We start from the raw sequence: 19,338 nt of genomic DNA, 5'->3' as shown, positions 1-19,338 counted from the left end.
CGTACAACAAATCTCGTATTCATTTTCCAAATCGGTGGCTTTCATTGAGGTGTGAACAATCCAGTTTAGCCTCCAATCCGCCGGTTCCTTTTTCGGCATCGCTTTTCCTTTTGTGTTGGGGAATACCCAAGCAAAAACAATTACACGGGTTATGATGTTGGGTAAAAAAGATAAAAGGTATATATATATAATCTATTTTTAACCCATTTCCACTTGCTTTTCTCTTCCTTATTCATTGGATGAATGATTTGGAATCCGAGGACGTTACAATTAATAATAAAATTGAACGACATAAATAACCATTTTATAGATGATTAGGTACAAGCATATGATGTTACATTCATTTTTCAGCGATCGATCGAGCAAGGAGTATTCATTCCGAAAAAGGAAAGGACAAAGAAAAGAAATCTCAGAAGATCATTCATCCGGCCGGCCACTCCTCCTATTGAATTCTGATATGGCGATGACGTTTAATTTTCCTATGCCTGCTTGCCGATATTCCGCAAAAGCTTCCTTCCCTGGATAATCATTTCATCATATGCTTCATAGCCCCAACAAGATGTAGTAGACGAGCGTTATGGGCAAGGCAATCAACATCCCGAAAATAACACTGCAATAAAAGCCCACAAACTCCATCTGATGAGAATCAATTTGACCTGAACTTGTTGGGAATTAATCGAAACATGTGAGGATTTAGATATTTGTACGTATATGGTTACACACACACACACTTACGCTGTGCTGAGGATGTCAGGATGTACATTGTACTCCTTGGCAAAGACAAAGGGGACAATTCCTTGAGGTAGAGCTGCCTGTTTTGCGGCCAAATAGATTCCGAACACACAGGTCAGCTATAGTTTGAAATGTTTGGGGGCACAATTAAAAGTAACTTCTGAGCACAAATCAGAAGCAATAAGCAAGCATATTACAGGATTAAAAAAGGATATCTCGGGAGAGGGGAACGCACATGCACATATATTTTAAGTTTAAAGTTGAAAGGAGTGGAGGGGGAATATAGAAATGGGGTAGTGAAAGGAGGGGGCAGAGGAGGGAGAGAGAAAGACAAGAACCTGGACAATGGCAACGTGTAAGAGGACGCCTCTGAGGCCAACAACAATGGAAGCGGCTGCCATGACAGCTGGACCGGTAAGGAATCTCACGGCCATAGCAAAAGCTGCTGTGGAGTTCCCACATGCTATGATCCTCGGTTGCAAAGCCATGAACAGACCTGTCACCAACACACACCCAACAAAAAAATTTAAAATTAACAGGAAAAAAGCATTCATTAGGCAACGGGCATGCCCCCGCCCCATCACTACTCCTTGCACTCCTTTCATCATCACTCCCACATTCATAAAGCACTATCACACTGTTTCATATGTAGCCCCTTCGCTTTTTCTCTTACACATATTCCTTTTTCTTTTTAAATAATAGCAATAGTAATAATTCAAGTTGACATGACATGGAATCAGAAAAGATTTCCTCTTCTATCTTTTCCTTTTCTTTAAGCAACCAAGAGTTTGAATTGAACAGTGTTTATTTCTCTCTCTCTCTTGTCCCAAAAAAAAAGAAAGAAACTTTTTTCTCCCCCGGTTCAGGGACTTCGTGTTCAGTAAGAAGGACTGACCAAGACTGAACATGGCCATGCCTAGTCCTGCATCTGACAGTATGGAAATAGACTTTGCTATAATAGCAGGCATTTCAACATTCCACCTGCAACGGACACCCGACCAGCCAAAATCAATCAGAATCCATATTAAAGAAGTTGGAGTAAAATTAAACAGACAAAATGTGAGAGATTATGCCGAGATTTCCCCCCGAATTGTCTGAGAAAGGAAATGACGTCGTACTTGAATGAAACGAGAGACCAAGTAAGGCCGAATAAGCTAGAGTACGTGTTGGGGTTTCTGATAAGTTTTCTCCACACCATTATCAATATAAGCCTTGTCATCACGCTTGCTGGGGGCATAGTTTTAGACTTGTCTCCGATTTTCTCACCGTCGTGGTGATTCATTTCCCTGTCCACTCCTCTGTTTCCAAAGCTGAATTCATCCTTCTCTAGATAGTTCTCTTGAGCGTCTCTGTGACCCTCCACTGATCATCGAACACCACAAGAAACCAAAACCCGATTAATAAACAAGCCAAGCTGAGTTCCAGAACAGAACTAATAGATTAGAGAGGGGAAATGATAAATAATAATGATGACAACCTTTGCCTGGAGATACTGTCAATTTCACGTCTTTCTGATCATGAGCTCCATATTCATGGCCTCCAAAGACATCTGATACAGGGGAAGCACTTGAACTCCAAACAAACATATGAAGGTCCCTCGCCCCATCCTCGGGCTTCTGCTGTGCTTGGCCATTTGGCCTCTTGGCATTAGCATTTGCAGCAAGATTCTTGGAGGCAGCAGTAGGCGAGAACATTCCTGGGTTTGGTGCTGGGTACCCTGTTCCTCCAGGCCCACCATGGTAGTGGAACCTGGGCTTACCACCCCCAGAGCCATCTTCCTCGTAATTAGAAGGCCTTGGTGTTGGCCCTCTTGATGCCGACATGCCATACACATCAGAGGCACCGAAATTTGAGTTTCTACCACCAGCCATCATAGAATAAAAATCTGTGTGGTTGAAACTAGAGCCTCGTGGTGTGGGATTTCGAGAGGATTGTAGAGAGTATATCTCTGCGTTAGTAAGATTTGAAGGGCGAGGGGTCGTAGAAGAAAGACCCTGAGACCTTCTTGAAAAAATATCTGATCTTGAAGCATTGGATTTCCTCACAGTCACATGAAGCTTCCCGTCTTCTTTGATTTCAGCTTCGGTTTCTAATGGCTGCCTTCCATCCAAGGACATGACATCGGAGTCAACATGGATGGAAACGATTGAGCCAGCTGTGTCCGGGAATTGCTCAGAGATTAGCATTCTGGCTCCTCTAAACTCAAACATGAACAGCATCAAAGTGTACCAAATGATGCACTGGAGGACCACTATTTGGACCATCAGACTCCCAGAGAACTCACCGTACATGCCTTTAAGCAAAGGGATACCCATAACCAAGGTGTTTGGTAGGGTAGAAAGTGAGAACAGTGTTATAGTCCATTCCAAGCAACCCCTTTTGCTCACGTTGGCCCAAACAGCAAGAATAACAAGAACGATGACCTTTTGAAGGGTATCAGCAGCGATGAAGCGAAAGTTCATTTCGTAGGGATTGTTGGAGGCGATGAAGTGGAAAGAGAGGAGAGGAACTGCAAACAGAGCAACGAAACGATTGATTCCGGAGCATTGATCCGGCGAGAAGATCTTCCACCATTTCACGGAGCCATAGGCCAATATCATAGCCACGTAAAGTGGCACCATTGCGGTCATGACATGGTAGAAGTCTAACCAAGTGATCATCTTCGCTGGACTGTAGAGCAAGAACAACAAAGATCAGAAAAAGTTCCTAGAGACTGAAACAGAGAGGAGGAAGATGAGAGGAATTGGAGAAGGGAAGCTGAAGAAGGAGAAGAAGATTGAGTGGGGATGGCGTGGGAGGTGGGGGTGATGATGAAAAGAGATGGGGAAACGAGAGAGCATGTGTTTTGGTTTATTGGGTAGTGGGTAATATGCAGAATACAGCAAATATTTTTTCAGCTTTGAGAGATGCGAGCAAGCTTGCGCTTGCAGTCCCCAAAGCACAACGCAGAGGCAAGAGGGGGTGAGAGGGGGGTATGCTTTTTTATTTTGGTTTAATTTTGTTTGCTTGCTTTTTGTTTTGAGCTGTGTATGGATTTGGGGTTCAGCAGGGGCGTGGTGGGTATTTGATAACACTTGGGAACTTAGTGAGTGGCTCTATCTTCTGTGGGACTTGATTTGTCACATAAAGCGTGGAAAAAGCATTTTAGTTGGAGCTGGGTATGTCTCCAATACATCTTTACATCTTTAAGCTACGTAAAGGGAGCCCGCAGCCTCTGGCCTTTCCTTTTCTTCTTTTAAAGATATAAATGACCGTCACAAAAATAAAATAAGATAGAGTGGGCAAAAGTGAGAAGAGTCTCGTGAGATCTGCTTGCGGGATTGTTGGCCATGAGTTGTTCAGGAGGTAATATTTCTCTATCCCAACAGCCCATAAAAAGGAGGGGGAAAAAGGATGGAGAAGTATGAGTAGAATTGAGGTGACATGCATAAAACAGAGAACCAAAGGGGAGAAGAGAGGACAAGGGGAAGAGATGAGCGAGGAGAGCAAAAGAAGGATCACGTGGCTCTTAATTGTCGTTTCCCAACCATATCTAAGCATCGATCTATCTAAGTCTGTGGGGTTTTACCACTTCCAAGTGCTTGGGGTTCGTTTAGTTTAGTTAGGTGAGATTACAAGCCAAGTATCTCCACATTTCCTGGGTTTAATGCGTGCATGTGTTGCTTTCGTTCTACATATATAATTGCTCATTTCTCTCATCAAATCAACTTTTCCAATTTCTGCCTTCTTTCACTCTACTTTACCTCCCCCCCTTTGCTTCTATGTTCACCACCTCTCCAACCGGACCAACCCTACTTCTCTCAAACTATTCACTGCTATATAGAATAGACACATTGTATTTTCTATTGCATAAAATCCACCCTACACGCTTGAGTATCACATATATGTTTCTAAATAAAAATTACTAATAAATATAAATAGTTATTATAAATATAATTATAGGAATATAATAAATTAATATTCTAATTAAATATTGATTGTCAAAACAGATTACATCATTTCATGTATGATTTTTTTTGGGGTCAAAAATTATATACCTGATTTAAATATTTTAACTATGTAGTATTCTAACGATAACTAAAAACAGCTTAATTAATTCATTGCAAGTACATGCATGCGTCCTTCTCCTATTTAATAATGGATTATAGATGTAATCAATGGATTAAAAACTCATGCCAGGTGTGAGGGTTTGGTGAGGAGGAGCATTTGGAAAATACAACAATAATGAGAATAATATAACAGCAAAGCAAAAGCAAAAGAGTTCTGAACCTGATTCAGGACAGTGATTCTTGAACAGTTTCGAAGTGCGAACCCAATACAGCACTGGCACAGTCCAAATGACTTTCTGATGATGCATATGGTTGGGCTCGCATCATATAAAGTTTGATAATTAAATAGAACATATCATTAATAATTATCGTAAGTAAGTAGTACAATTTGCTCTTTGATGAAATGTTAAATTTGGTAGTGATATTAATTACACAGAATATAATGAGGAAGTTGATAGTATAGTAGCTGATAACAAATGTGTAGGTCTAGTAAAAATACAGCAGTAAAATGGAGGAAGAGGGAGGGATTTGTTAAAGGATGTGGGTAAGTACGAAAAGGAATTAAGGGGGAATATATGTCTGAAGCATCATGATCGTGTTTCTGCTAATGCTGGCTCACCTTTCCTAAAAGCATCATCATGGTAAAATCTTACATTACTCATCACCCGAATATTTACTGAACTGAAACATGCTCCTTCATGCCCCCCCTCTTTCTCCATTCCCATTATTTTTCTTCCTTCCCTTTCCCTCTGGCAAGCCAATTTCATTCTATTCTATTGTCAATTTGCATGAAAGCAACAGAAAGTGAGTCAAGTGAAAAAGAAAAGAATAAAAGATCCCATCTAACAAAAGCACAAGAGAGCTAGCTGTAAAAACCAGAATGTTACTGAAAAGCGTACAGCCTTTACTCCACTTTTCCTGTATATATGCTTAACAAAAGGAACCAAACCTTGACGACTCTCGCGGCTAAGGACAATTATTAATTAGGTTACTAGACTATGATTAACAAAACAATAAGCATCTCTTTTCTTGTGATGGGCTTGGATCCATCCTTGACCTGCTCATTATAACCCTTAATTAAGTTTATCGGTGGTGCAGGAGATCAGACTGGTGAGGGAGAAGGTTTTTGTTCAAGGCGAGCCATAGTATTACTCTTGATTCATTTACGGCTTCATTGGGGAAGCATTCCAGGTTCAGAATCACAGCAATTAATTAATACATAGAAAATTGAAAAAAAGTGGTCATAGAAGTGATAACTGAAGCACGCTTTGGAGTTAATGATGAAGAAGATGAGATAGTAACAGTGATTGGCGTGTCAGTCATACAACTCTTAGATAATTCAAAACCCCAAACACCAAGCTTAGCTGCACGCTCTGCTATGGGTTTTTGTGTTTCCTATGAGCATAAATGGAATTAATGTATCCATTTTATTTATTAATTTTAGTGTTACGATTGTTTTCATCTCAATACTTGGTTTGTCCTATTCACCTCCCTCTGCTCCTTGAACGAATATATGTTATCTCTCGGCTTCACAAAACAAAACAAATCTTTCACTCCTCAAAATTTCGAGCCATTCCCTATTTTCCAGTGTTAATTAAAGAACCGGCGACCACTGTCTAACAGGCACCGCCATTTATTTATATATCGAGATAAAAAGATAACATAGAGAGTGTGTGTGTGTATATATATGATTCTGCAATCTCAGACATAAACTACAGCAACATTAAGACATTCCGATGCATGCATCGGACCAAAGTGGAGAGCCGGATAACAAAATTTAGACACAGCGAGAGATTGATGAATTGGGGTTCAGTGGATAAGACGGGAAGACTTTTTTTTAAAAAAAAAAAAATTTAAGGAAGGGAGATGAGCAATTAAGATATAAAGGTAACTCGTAAAAGGTGCTTTCTTACGAGCAAAGTTACGCAATCGCATTGGTTTTGCTGATTTACAGACCAAGTTGGCCTTGCTGTGGGGATGCAGCATATTTGTGTGGATTCCCATCTAGTTTCAATCACACCACCCCATAGTTTGACTACGCTACCTTTGAAGGAATTTAAGAGAATGATAATGAATTCCAGCAATATCATTCAAGAAATTAAAACAAATGTCCACAGCATGCTCTTTTTTTGTTGTTGTTGTTGGTTTTCATACTTATTACTACCTCTTGTCCTAATTATAATGTCTCGTTTATAGACTATAAACGAGGTTTTATAATTAAGACTGAAGGTAGTATTTTTTTTAACTGTTCTTTTGATGTTGGATGAAATAGACTTTCAATTTGATTATTGGCCAGCTTATTTAAAATAAAAAAGTGGATTTAGTGAAACTAAACACGAGGAAGTTGCTGGGAACACGTTAAGTTAAAATATAAGGGATGTGTTGGAAAAGAAAATCTGGTTTTGAAGCGCTGGCAAATGAAAATTTATGAGTTTGGTTTAAAAAAATTGCGAAAGTTGGGCCATTTTCAAGATTCAAAGAGTGTTTACAAATCACATTGCGCCCATGTGGAGTATGAGTTAGATCCTTGGCACTTAAACTGACCTCCTTTAAGCATGTGGATTATATATCAGTTACTTCGATTATTTTAGCAAATAAGAAATATCAATAATAATAGTCTTTTAAAATAGGCTTCAAAGAGAGTTTACAAATGTACTTCTTATTATTTTATCACTTAAACTTTTCAGTTAGATTCCTCACAACAAGAATTAATATTAGCAATATAGTCTTATATCGAGCTAAGAAATATTCATACCGAAGAGATCCTCTTGAAGACTTACAGGGAATTGAAAACGTATGTGTGTCGGGAATCAAAATAAGAGGGGGATTCATTTGTGAACTGTACCCTACCCCAAGGGGAAACCTAGCGTGCAACTAATTCTACACATTCCCCCCCCCCCCCATTTTAAATGAAGAAGATGATTTTATGAACGCTTTCACAATGAATTTATATTAAAAGGTGAAAGGGTAAATTGACTCATTGTAATATTTAAAAAGAGTATCAGGCAACATAATAAAATATTAAGTGTAAAAATATCCATAATAATTCAAAAACGACCATGAAATGCTGCTTCCATTAAACGTATCAACGTGGTATGTTTTAAGTTGTGGGTCCTATTATTTTTCTTAATATCGGTGAGTCAGTCTCTCGTATCCTTTCTCCTTCTTTCACTCTCTCTCCTACTCTGCCTCTCTCTATGACCCAAACCTTTTGCGATGCCAGCATTATGGATGTCTCCCTATCCTCTTCCTTTAGCATTCGTACTCGCACCAAAACCCAATCCGTTCATACATCTCGGTCTCAATCCACCTCTAGTTCTTGCCTTCAACTCTAAAGTCATCGCCTTGAGAAGCCTGCTGTTTGGATTCTTACTACCTACTACTCCAAGCGTCAGAAGTATGCTTTCCTCAACGTGAGCACAAATAGACTCAACATCTCGTGACCTCTCCTCCTAGGAACCTGTGGTCGAATCAGCTTAGCAACACACCATATGACGGTGCTCAAAATGCTAGCGACACGGTTGATGATCGTGGTGACGGTGGTGGCAAATTTTGTGGACGTAGAAGACACAACAGAGTGTATTCTCCTTGCATGGACTCTAAGGTGGAGTGATCTGACGTATTCACCTTTGGAATTGCATTTGCACCAAAGGAAAAATTCTTCTACAATAACACTGTCGAGTTATCCCCTTGCGAGTAGGCTAGCTCTCTCGTCTTCCAATTCTCAAATCTCTATGTTCAAGTCCAAGGTGGATGAGATCTCACTCTCACTATCAATTCCTCTTCTTTTGCTCATATTTGTTCCCTCTCTTGGTCTCTCTAAATCTTCGAGTAAAATTTCTGGATAGGTTGTTTGTTTCTCTAAATTTATGACCGATGATTCACAATTCACTAGTTAAAGCAGCAACGACGACTACAGTGAGTGCTTCTAATACTGACTGACTGCCATTAACTAGTATTGAGAAAAATAACCAGGATGAAGGACACATGTGGATAATATAGTAGCACCCCAAACTTAAAGCAAACAGTTATTTGATGCATTTAATGGAAGTAGCATTTTGAGACATCTTTAAATCATCCCAGGTATTTTTACACCTAACATTTTATTATGGTTTCTGATGTTCTTTTTGAATATTACAATCAGTAAGTTTGCTTATTTATCCTATATTAAAATATGAACGATGATATGTTAATGCTAAGAAGATCAATACTAAGGAGGTGTTTGACAAGATTTCACAAAACGAGACACACTCATCTACATATTTACTTCGTATACCGTAAAAACATTTTTAAAACCATGGTTTGGTTTCTATCCAAACATTCCTAAAACTAAACAATATTGCGAATGGCATCGTCATGAGGGGATTCCTGCGTCCTAGTGTTCAAGTCAGCAGGCCATTCTCAATAGCGCGGACCAGCTATGTGTCCAAGTTGTGGAGGACATTTTGGCCCCGCAACTTGGGAAAACTCATACCGAGTCTTCTTTCCGAAAATCTTTGTTCTTTTACTGTCACTTGCTTACAAAACGAGTCTTCGGAGTAACAAAACAGGTTTTCTTTCATTGATGAATGAAAAAGCGTTCCAAAGTATGCAGAGAAGGGAACTAAAGGGAGTAAAAGAAGAGGGCAGAAAATAGATACAGGATGATAAGTAGCAGCAGAAAACACAAGGCGTAGCGATGTAAAGAATATACCCAGGAAGCAGAAGCTAAATGGAACGGGAAGTAGAAGGAACGCGGATCCATTCCAATTGGATTTCAACTTCACCACATTCAACATTGCGTAATCTGAGCACCAAATCTTGCACAACCTTGCCTTCGCTGTACGTAATGCAGCTCTCATCCGCCAAACAATTTTGCCTGCCTGGATACAATCTTCTCACCACCGTCCCGCTCGGCAGCCCATCCAGCCTCATGTTCACCGCTTCTATAAACGGTCTTATCTCAAACTCTGCTTCCCCCATTTTGTCATCTTTGCTGAACGTGTCATGGTCATACACCGTCTGCATCTCACACACACACACATCATTAACATTCCTTCGTGCTGCTTTCAGTTTTTAATATAAAAACTAATTAGCTAATTTGAGTAGATTAAAAAAACTAATTAAATTAATTATTTGTAATAAATGTGTTATCTTTTCTAAAATATCTTTGTTGATCAAGTGTTTTAATTACAATTATCATTATTACATGGACTGCCTTGAGAATAAATAAATAAATATGAGAGACAAATTGAATGGAGTTTTAGTCTTATATTTAGAGTTAAAATAAAAGTTAAAAGAGCTCTTATATTAAGAATCGAGATAGTATATAAATATAAATAAACATACACCAGTAACTCACACTACTTACTATTGTTATCGGACGACTCGGGTCTGTAACTGAAAGGGTCAGGTCTTCATTCCACTCAGGATTTACATCCTTCTTTATCACACGAGTCTTGAGTCTCTGTAAAACCACGCATCACTTGTGCTTATTCATAATAACATTCACAACTACCACAATTGCGACGCAGTTATTTATACTTTCCTATTCATTTCTAGAATCTTCCTTTATCCCATTCAAACTTCCAGGGACGAGACCCAAGGTGAAAGAATTTCTACGTACTTCTCAGGGAAATGAACAATTAAATAAAGGGCACATGAATCATCCAGGGAACGAAGAGAACAGCAATCCTTGGAATCAACTGGAGGGAAAATTGTAATTGTGAATAGATGGTGCAATAAAAAGTAGTTGGCTGAAATTCTGCGACCAATTCTCCAAAATAAATACAGCCAAAGCTATTGAATATAACAATTATGAATAAACAGACGACCCCCGGGGGAGGGGCGTTTAAATGCAATTTTCAAGAGGATATATACACAATCTGTACCCAAGAAAGAAGGCTCATAATAAAGAATTATGTGAGCAGAAGAATAGAAGAGAGCACTGACCTGTCTGCCCATCCTTACGACGACGTAAGGATCGCTGCTACGAACATCACGAACGGCGAGGTTCACCCCACGCTTCACCCGAATCCTCAGAAGGCCGATCAGGTTTTCCATTGTTCTCCCTCACGCTCTTTCTGTGTACAATTTTCCACCTACTTCATCTCATTAAATCCTTGTTTTAGTCTGAGATGAAATTGGTAACGATAAATCGATGAGGAAAACAATTTAGAGATGGGAAATGCTGAGATCAGGGGTTTGACAAGGGGGAAAACTTGTTGGTTGGCCCTGTACGGTCCCGGGGGGGTGGTGAAAGAAGAAATGGGCCAAGTCAGAGGAGGAGAAAAGGAGGATGAGTTTGAGAATAGGGAGGATTTCCTGGTACTTGTAAGCGGCAGCTCCGGTTCAAAATTGATTGCGGTTAGACGTTGACTTGTGCCGTCCGTGAATGCCGCTACTGCGACGTGGCCGATCTCCATAGCCCAAATCCAATGGCTCTAAAACTCTCAACCCACATATGCCTACATTTCATACCCTCGTGACAAACTTAAGTTGACTTGTTCGTATTCTAGAGTCTGGACGTCACTTTTTATTTTTTTAATTATATTACCGGAATTTAAATCCTATATGATCAGTACACTAGCAGCTTAAACTAGTTTTAATGGGCTTTTTTAAAAAATAAATGTTCCTTCCTTGCTTTTTTTTTTTTTTAAATTAGGTACAAGTATTTTTTTATTACAAGTAATTTTATTTGAGATATTATTGAGCATTAAATATAAATATCTTTTTTAATAAGAATTTAAATTTTAATTCACCACGTTATAAAAAATTAAGACCTTCCACTTGATTTAGTCCCATTGCCACGGCTTTTTGACTTTTTGGGCATTATTATTGGATTAAAGGATAGTTGGAGGGCTAAAGATACGAGGAGAGGCCCAGGCCCTCCTAATATTCCAACTTAGGGTCCAATTAAAAGGGTTCCCGCGCTTGCGGCTACCCTTTTGAGTTTTGATTTGTCTTTTGGTTCTCAGTTTATAATCATGCTGCCATCACTGCTGGAAACACGATGGTGAAATGTTATGGAACCCTGGGAAGCTCTTGACATCGATGATTCTGACCTCTCCTCTTTCCTCCGCCCTTGCAAACGCCATCACCTCGATTCCTCATCCAAAGCTTCCCATACCATCGCCGCCAATGCTTCGCAGCAGCGGCTAATTTTTCAGCGCAATCCTCATTCCCCCCCTGAAACCCTACCCGCTTCCCATTGCCATTCCCTTTTACCGCAGGCGAAGGCACCTGCTCTTCCAAATCGCCTCATTCCCGGTCCGGCCGGTGTCGTTCAGGCCGCGATGCAGCGCAGAGCTCTAGGTCACCAGAGTTTATTGGAAGATGCCGCGGACTCCATTCCCACGCAAGAATTCATAAGGCGGGTTGTTCAATATGGCGATGATAACGATCACGATTTTAACACTAATGCCTGGCACTGTGCTCTGGGCTGGCTTCGTCGAGAAGGTTCTTCCTACATTTCCCCGTTTATTTACCTCTGAAATAATCTATCATTTTCTAAAACTACACTGATTCTGGAAAAGCTATTCTGTGGCTCATACATGCTTGGTTCATTTCAAATCTCTTTCTCTTTCGGTTTTTCTAGGCAAGGTCGATCGTAATAGTGTGGTATTTGGTACGCCTTTGAGCTCAATTAAGAAGCAAATCAACATTGAACGAGTAGGTCAGGTATTGCCAATAATTCGGAAGATGATTTTATGTTATTCACTATATACTTCTATAAAGTGCCGGCCTTAATTCAAAAGTTTCATACGAGTTTCTTTTAAATATTTAGTTACTTGGAAACAGGTAATCGCCGTTATTAAATCCTGCACACCGAATGGTCTAGGAGATTTCATGGTGACCTTAAAGGTATATCTGGAACTGTGAATGCGGTGCATTCGAAAATGCACTCATGACTTGTGTCTCTTGTTCTTTCTCATGATAATAATATCTGAGGTACCTGAGTCTGAATTTCAGGATCCCTCTGGTACAATTGGTGCCAGTGTACATCGTAAAGTCTTCACTGAAGGAGAATTTGGAAATAATGTAAAAGCTGGTTCGGTTTTGGTTCTCCAAAAGGTCTGTTACTCATTAATTTGAATATAGAAATATTGCGTCAGCAAAAGCTTCCTTGTCATGGCGTTGAATTTTAGTTTCGTTTTCCTGGTGGCAACTTGTAGTCTGATGACCAAATTTGCTTGACTAAACCAACCTGTCCTCTATTTCAGGTTGCTGTATTTTGCCCCACTCCCTCTGTTTGTTACCTGAATATAACATTGCGCAACATAGTCAAGGTATGGGATCATCTTCGTGTTCACACTTAACCCCATCAATATTTTTTTTGTGGGCCAAACTTAACCCCATCAATATAGAACCTTAACTGCAAACCGTATTGTATAACGTTTAATTTGAGATCTACTCTGACCTTAATGGATACCAGTAATAAGCATTCTCAATCATTAGTCCTTCCCTCCTCGCCTGGCTCACCCCGTTTTATTTACTGTTCTGTTCTAAACCAAAAATATATGGCTGTATATGCATCTGACTTAGGGTTGACCATTTTGATAGACCGTCTATACAACATTGAAGCATGATTGATGTTGGCAGTTCATTCAGGGATCCTGCTGAATCAACTATAATAGCACAAAAAGAGTCGGAAAACTTTCTAATTAGGCATATCGTCGTAATGGAGGGACAAAGAATTTGGCCAAGATTTGATATGTTTGTCGGTAAGAGTTGGCGGCAACGGGGAGGGCTTAAGGCTTGGGTCTTCATGCATAAAATGAATTACTACTCTTGGTCCTTAATATAAGATTTAATTGATTAATTTGAAAGATTAAGAAAATTAGTTAATTAATTATTTATAATAAATGTGTTGTTTTTTTTAGAATGTCTTTGTTAATCATGTATATTAGCTAAAATTACTATTGAATGGAATTTTTAATATGTACAACTATTTCAAAGACCACTTTGAAAAAAATAAATAAATGTGAAAAACAAAATATATTAGGACTTTATATTTAGGATCAAATTGAAAGTCAAACAAGTCTTTATATTAATAACTGAAAGTAGTATATTCTATCCTAATCGGCCGAAAATGATGAGATGTGGTCCATTCGGCGTTTAGAGCTACATAAAGACGAAAGCAGTGTTTGATGCTGATTGAATGGGAAATGATCGCAAATGCCGATAGTCAAATTACCCGAGTAACTAAAATAATGCGCAGGGTGTCCCAGCCTCAGAATCATGGGTTCTTGGCTTGAAGTTTGAGATTGGGTCGTTTAGCTTGTCTAGTTAGTTCCTTAGAAAGGGGTAGGAGCAACTTTGGATAGCTCATTTTTATTTGGGGAGATATCATTGAGAACGAATCCTCGTCACATCCTCAATCTCTTCGAATTTCGAATGCAATAATTTGAGATATTTTTCCATTTATTTCCTTTCGATCTGTTGAATATCGAGTTTTTGTTTGTCCGCTAACAAACTGTTTGTTCTGAACAGATTTTTTCAGAGAGCAGCGAACCTGAATCTGAAATTTATCCATCTTTAAGACGTGTGGCTCCTTCTATAGGTACTTACGAACATCAATCTGTAACAAGTTCTTTTATTAGCTCTTCGTCCCCTCTCTATTGATGATGACGTGTTCTATTTATTCTAATGCCTTACTGTTAACCCTCCTACAATACATACGTGCTCATAAATTAACCTTCTCTGTGACAGGAGGCAACGAAAGATTATCGATGGCGGACTATACTTTGTCTCTGCCACAGGAAAGAACAGAGGAAATTAGCACTAACCGCTCCCTACATTTGGGATTTAAAGATATGGAAGTTAGTGATAAGCAAAAGGGAGATGATAAAACTCCAGAAAGCGTCGGGGCGAAACAAGATTCAGGAAGGAACCATTCTGAGCACGTCAATATCGCTGAACGTGTGAAAGCACTCAGTAGCTGTGAGCTTGAGATTGAGACGGAAGACAACTCAAACCCTTGTCAACTGGGCGGAGACAGTTCAGCATGTATTGCTCAAAACAATGGTTCATCGGCATACTTGGTTGATACATCTGAATCTCATGGTCCGGAAACGGGGTCAACAAGACAGATGGACACAAATCGGGAGATCCTAATCCCACAGTGGACAGAGGAACAGCTTGATGAGCTTTTAGCATTTGACTGACGTACTACCGTTTGTCAAATTACACAGTTATAACGTATCCTTGATAGATCAATCCCAGTATTGTAAGAAAAATGGAGAAAGAAATAATGCAATGCTTTGCAGTTCACCCAGGAGCATCGATGCTTTCCTTCGTTGGGCACATGTTGCTTGGCATCATTAACGACACGGAAGATGGGGTAGATTCGAATTAAAACCAGGACACGTGATAACGACAATGCTAAAAGAATGGCCCCTACTCATTACCTAGATTACAAATAACAGAGGCAACGGTTGCCTTTTTTACTATTGTCACTGGCAAACTGTTTCATTTTTTCTATCATACAACTCAATAAGATGGGTCAAAAGTAAATGCATCTATAATAAATATAAATTAATTTGTCGAAAGAATTAATCATTTGGAATAATTTTGCGTCTATATACGACTACCTCCGCCTTCCAGTTTGTTTTTGAATGTCCAGGGAGATATCCATCCGTCTTTCCTTCCAATAAATAAGTTGCATGTGGTACAAAACCCTGAAAGCATAGCAATATAAGGGAGAAAAAAGTCCTAACTCGACGATGTTCATTTAGGCTTTCATTCTTGAAGACTGTCCCACATTATTCTCCATTCTTGTGTACCACCCACCGATCCGAGTGTGTTCTACCATATCTTTGCCCGACCTAAGATAGCGAATTGGTCTCAGCACCCCGAAGACAGCCAAGTCGGCCAAATTAGGCTTGGATCCTCCTGAGAGGGGGGAAAAGAAGAAATGAATCATACTTGGAGGGAGAGGAATATACACAATTTATGAAATATATAAAAACATGAAAACATTTATCATATATTCACCAGAATATTGCCTTTAAGTGGGAACTTGCGTCAGCATAAATATATCTAGAAGATAAAGAGCTAGTTTAAACCGGCAAAAGTTAAATGCCATCTTGCCAAAGCCTAGTGGAATGGGGGTTCAATCCACCCCCCAAGCAATAGCTTGTAATCCAAGGAGGAAAAAAAAGAAAAGAAAAAGCCATCTTGCACAGGCTGTTTAACAAATTAAAACAACTCAATCCTAAACCGGCATGGCGTGACCTCAATTTTCTAATTGCCATCGGTAGCTTTGCCTGTTTGCCATATTTGCATATTTGTTGATGTGGAGTTGTTAACATTAGTTTAAAATGATCAAAAGAATCGCGTGCTATTTCTGTATTTCAAAGGTGACAAAAAATTTTCACACACACATGCGCAGAAGGGAGGGGGGGCATACCAAGGAATTCCCGGCCATTTAGAGCATCGACCCATGTTTCTGCTGCCTCATAAAGAGCAGCACGTTCATCAGTAATGTTGTACTTCTTCTTCAGATTCTTGGACACAAAATACATTGCTGTAGCTCCAGCATACTTAACTGTAATTCTTTCTGTAAAACTGAAATTTCCTACAACATCAAATTCAGTAAATAATTAATAGCCTGTCCAACGCTTAGCCCATCTTCAAGTTTAGAGAGCACAGCAAAATAGACAGTCACCGAATTACCCATAACTATCCTTTTTACCTCCCTAGCTCTCTCACCCCCACCCCACCAATAAAATGTTTCAATACAAGAGGATAACAAGACGATCTTGTCTCTTACTGCCATATTGGGACCTTTTTAAACCCGTCTGAGCTCATCAAAAGGCAAATTTATCCAGCACCACTGTTTGTTTCCCACAAAATTCTCTCTTCAAACAGGAAATACAATTTTTAACTTATCAAACCAACCTACAGTTTCTAGGAAATTTATGAAAATTAAGATTCCATTGACAACTTCATACAGCAGGAATCTTGGTCGAAAGAAATATGAGTGGAAGAAAAAAAAACAATATGTATGTCTAACATCAAATAATTAATTGTACCAGGGACTAGAACATCTTACCATTACTTGTAATATAGTCAAAGGACTCAAGTGCCTCAGAAGCATTTCGATAAATGTTGGGTGACAAAACATGCACCAAGTGATTATCAACCCACCTATATTGCATGGACAGAAACAATAAACTTAGTAGATTTATATGCTAAACAGTCATTAGTCATGTTCCACAGTTCCTTTTACTGGATGAAGTCTATGTTCAATTTAATCCAGTCCAGTCACTTGCAGCAACTTGGATTCCCAACAATACTATATCTTGACAATTTAAGCCAAATGTTACTTGTTTGTAAGACAAATGTAAAGCACATAATGCACAGGATGCCAATTTCATCATCAGATAGCAGGAGTATTGTTTATACAGAAGTCAGCAGCAATTTACATCTTAAAACCTCTTCTACTGCAGCAAAGAGAAATAAGTTTTCTAACAGAGCCATGTATGCAAATAGTGCAAAAGACTGTAATCCTGGACCAACTATTAATGTCAAGAGACATAAAGCAAACAACTGCAATATATGAAAAACCATTGAATTCATCATCCCAAGAGAAAATATTCAATACTCCCAAGATTCCTTACAATACATAAATGCAGTATGACAAAATATTAATGAAATCAAACTCCGACTAAGAATGGAAGCGAAGGATGCACAGCGTTAGGTAGGAATGGGGCAATAACCTTTATGTTAACTGTTTTTTCCCCGAACAATGAGTCATTGAATGTCCACATATGATAACGTAGGAATACATGTGAAATATTTAAATGGCCATTAGAAGGTATAATTCTTCATCATTGAGATAAAAATAAGCAGAGAAAGGGGGATGCCTTCTCTTACAAAAACTCAAAGCCACTACTATTTGGTCAGGTCAAATGTACATGTATGGCCATTCAAAAAACTTCTTAGAATAAAGCAGCTAAGAAATAAGCATATTCAATCGAACTTCTAATAAAAGCCGCTGTCATTTGAGCTTCTTACCGCCTCCATTTTGTCTCCTCATCATCCTCTGAGGCTGAATCATTCTTTTCCTTCAACAGAATCTTCTGGCTCAACTTATCAATTATTGCTGCAAAAACAAAAGCAACGTTGATGAAAAATAGTAAAAGAGGTCATTCAGCGGACGTAAATTAAAGGAAAAACCAGACCATTAACTGTCTTTCAAAAATATCAAAACCTGATGAGTCATTGAGCTGCTCGCCATCTACCATTAATATGGGCACCTTCTTATAATCAGACCATTTGATTTCTTTCTTACTGATTGGGTTAACCTCCACGATTTTGTAAGGTATATCAAAGTAGTCCAAGAATGCTGATAAAGCAAATAAAATACCAGATCAGCAACTAGTAGAATGCGGTGAGAGGTTAAAGATAAACAACAGCAAGTACATGGACTGAAGCAGCGCAACAATTAGCACAACTTCACATTGTATAGGAGACAAAGCGGTAATTTGTTTATTTTCTATCCTTTTTCTTCTTCGGGAGGGAGGGATTACCTCACTCAGAAGCGAGAACTGTTACCTTTGTAGATTTTCATATTTCGTTTCAATTAGTTGATGTTCCAGGCAGATAAAAACATGTCAATAAAACCTTCCCTTATTCTAGGCTTGATGAAGAATGCAGGCACCATAGATATGAATGTAATTTAGAATTTTAGTTTTGTATATGGAGCTTTAAATCATGATTCACATAGGCAGCGAAAGTACGCTGACATTCTCAGCCATATATGCTTCTCATTCACAAGATCCAACGGAATAAACATTACACCAGAGAAAAGGTACCTTTAACTTTATTACAGAAAGGACACGCCTCGTACTGGTAGAGAATAACGTCCCGAGGAAGAACTTCCGGCGGTGGAGGCTCCTTTGCATGGACTTGTTGAGAATATGAAGCAGCCGCGACTACAGTAATCAGAGCCCCCGCGGCGCCAAGAGACGCCACTTGCGCGGAACGTCCAGTAAATGGGCCGAGAAGGGAGGAGAACCACCGCCGGCGATTATATGTATTGCCTGTACTTGTACCATAAAGAGCAGACTGTAAGAGACGGCGTTGGGCGGCAAATGAGATGCCAGATCCACCATGCTCAGCGGCAAGGGTTCTGGAGAGAACAAAGGAGGCAAGAGTTGAGGCTCTTCTCATAGTGTATAAAATCGATAGATAAAACCGCAAGAGGGACGAAGGAGAAGGGCGTTGAGGTTGTTAGGAAAGGAGAAGGGTTTTGGCGTCGGATTGCAGATCACGAATCGAAAATGGGGTTTAGGGGGTGTTTGGTTCAGTGAAAAAACACTTCGAAAAATATTTTTGTGTAAAGATAAAATTATTTCTAAAATTGTGATTTAAAAGTGGTGTACCTTGTTTTTCACCAACTTAGAGGTACTTATATGCTTGGCTACTACTTGATTCTAAGTTACGGATGAAACTTGTTACCAGCCTCTTGTTAAATAACACTCGATACCTCTTTGAATGAAGGTTGTCGGTTATATGAATGGGGATATGACCCACCGTTCCCTAAATGAAAAGGGATGTATAATTAATCCTA

At 39.2% G+C, this 19,338-nt stretch overlaps 4 protein-coding genes across 4 annotated transcripts; 1 reads left to right on the top strand and 3 right to left on the bottom strand.

The window, feature by feature from the left end:
• Nucleotides 1-270: 270 nt before the first annotated feature.
• Nucleotides 271-3,772, bottom strand: LOC114742939 (auxin efflux carrier component 1-like). Its single transcript, XM_028931170.1, has 6 exons — nt 2,210-3,772; nt 1,851-2,094; nt 1,628-1,713; nt 1,071-1,228; nt 736-812; nt 271-610 (listed from the first exon to the last, which is right to left on the bottom strand). The coding sequence occupies exons 1-6, from the start codon at nt 3,390-3,392 to the stop codon at nt 544-546; spliced, it is 1,815 nt and encodes a 604-aa protein (XP_028787003.1). The 5' UTR covers nt 3,393-3,772; the 3' UTR covers nt 271-543.
• A 5,545-nt stretch (nt 3,773-9,317) lies between these two features.
• Nucleotides 9,318-11,049, bottom strand: LOC114742908 (protein C2-DOMAIN ABA-RELATED 4-like). Its single transcript, XM_028931133.1, has 3 exons — nt 10,713-11,049; nt 10,132-10,227; nt 9,318-9,782 (listed from the first exon to the last, which is right to left on the bottom strand). The coding sequence occupies exons 1-3, from the start codon at nt 10,821-10,823 to the stop codon at nt 9,489-9,491; spliced, it is 501 nt and encodes a 166-aa protein (XP_028786966.1). The 5' UTR covers nt 10,824-11,049; the 3' UTR covers nt 9,318-9,488.
• A 683-nt stretch (nt 11,050-11,732) lies between these two features.
• Nucleotides 11,733-15,052, top strand: LOC114742902 (uncharacterized). Its single transcript, XM_028931128.1, has 7 exons — nt 11,733-12,218; nt 12,358-12,440; nt 12,561-12,623; nt 12,732-12,833; nt 12,983-13,048; nt 14,253-14,322; nt 14,472-15,052. The coding sequence occupies exons 1-7, from the start codon at nt 11,786-11,788 to the stop codon at nt 14,924-14,926; spliced, it is 1,272 nt and encodes a 423-aa protein (XP_028786961.1). The 5' UTR covers nt 11,733-11,785; the 3' UTR covers nt 14,927-15,052.
• Nucleotides 15,053-15,211: 159 nt separating this feature from the next.
• Nucleotides 15,212-19,037, bottom strand: LOC114742903 (prostaglandin E synthase 2). The gene is made up of 6 exons (XM_028931129.1): nt 18,581-19,037; nt 17,977-18,111; nt 17,781-17,868; nt 16,816-16,910; nt 16,171-16,338; nt 15,212-15,653 (listed from the first exon to the last, which is right to left on the bottom strand). Exons 1-6 carry the CDS (start codon nt 18,936-18,938, stop codon nt 15,493-15,495), a joined length of 1,005 nt encoding a protein of 334 aa, XP_028786962.1. The 5' UTR covers nt 18,939-19,037; the 3' UTR covers nt 15,212-15,492.
• Between the last annotated feature and the right edge of the window lie 301 nt (nt 19,038-19,338).

Source organism: Neltuma alba, unplaced genomic scaffold, assembly GCF_004799145.2.
Source record: "Neltuma alba isolate B1F8T4 unplaced genomic scaffold, ASM479914v2 tig00003893_pilon, whole genome shotgun sequence".
NCBI classification, from domain to species: Eukaryota; Viridiplantae; Streptophyta; class Magnoliopsida; order Fabales; family Fabaceae; genus Neltuma; species Neltuma alba.
Note: the sequence above shows the minus strand (reverse complement) of the source record. Positions and strands in the feature narration are given on the sequence as shown.

Excerpts from the sequence above, each read along its gene's own strand:
- LOC114742939 (XM_028931170.1), bottom strand. The coding sequence starts at position 3,392 with ATGATCACTTGGTTAGACTTCTACCATGTCATGACCGCAATGGTGCCA. Across the intron at positions 813-1,070 it reads TACACGTTGCCATTGTCCAG|GCAGCTCTACCTCAAGGAAT; the intron begins GTTCTTGTCTTT and ends GCCGCAAAACAG. Across the intron at positions 611-735 it reads CCTGACATCCTCAGCACAGC|TGTTATTTTCGGGATGTTGA; the intron begins GTAAGTGTGTGT and ends CTTTTATTGCAG.
- LOC114742908 (XM_028931133.1), bottom strand. The coding sequence starts at position 10,823 with ATGGAAAACCTGATCGGCCTTCTGAGGATTCGGGTGAAGCGTGGGGTG. Across the intron at positions 10,228-10,712 it reads TCGTAAGGATGGGCAGACAG|AGACTCAAGACTCGTGTGAT; the intron begins GTCAGTGCTCTC and ends GTGGTTTTACAG. Across the intron at positions 9,783-10,131 it reads CGAGTCGTCCGATAACAATA|ACGGTGTATGACCATGACAC; the intron begins GTAAGTAGTGTG and ends TGTGAGATGCAG.
- LOC114742902 (XM_028931128.1), top strand. The coding sequence starts at position 11,786 with ATGGAACCCTGGGAAGCTCTTGACATCGATGATTCTGACCTCTCCTCT. Across the intron at positions 12,441-12,560 it reads ACATTGAACGAGTAGGTCAG|GTAATCGCCGTTATTAAATC; the intron begins GTATTGCCAATA and ends ACTTGGAAACAG. Across the intron at positions 14,323-14,471 it reads ACGTGTGGCTCCTTCTATAG|GAGGCAACGAAAGATTATCG; the intron begins GTACTTACGAAC and ends TCTCTGTGACAG.
- LOC114742903 (XM_028931129.1), bottom strand. The coding sequence starts at position 18,938 with ATGAGAAGAGCCTCAACTCTTGCCTCCTTTGTTCTCTCCAGAACCCTT. Across the intron at positions 17,869-17,976 it reads GCAGCTCAATGACTCATCAG|CAATAATTGATAAGTTGAGC; the intron begins GTTTTGATATTT and ends TTGTTTTTGCAG. Across the intron at positions 15,654-16,170 it reads AAATGGCCGGGAATTCCTTG|GAGGATCCAAGCCTAATTTG; the intron begins GTATGCCCCCCC and ends CCCCCCTCTCAG.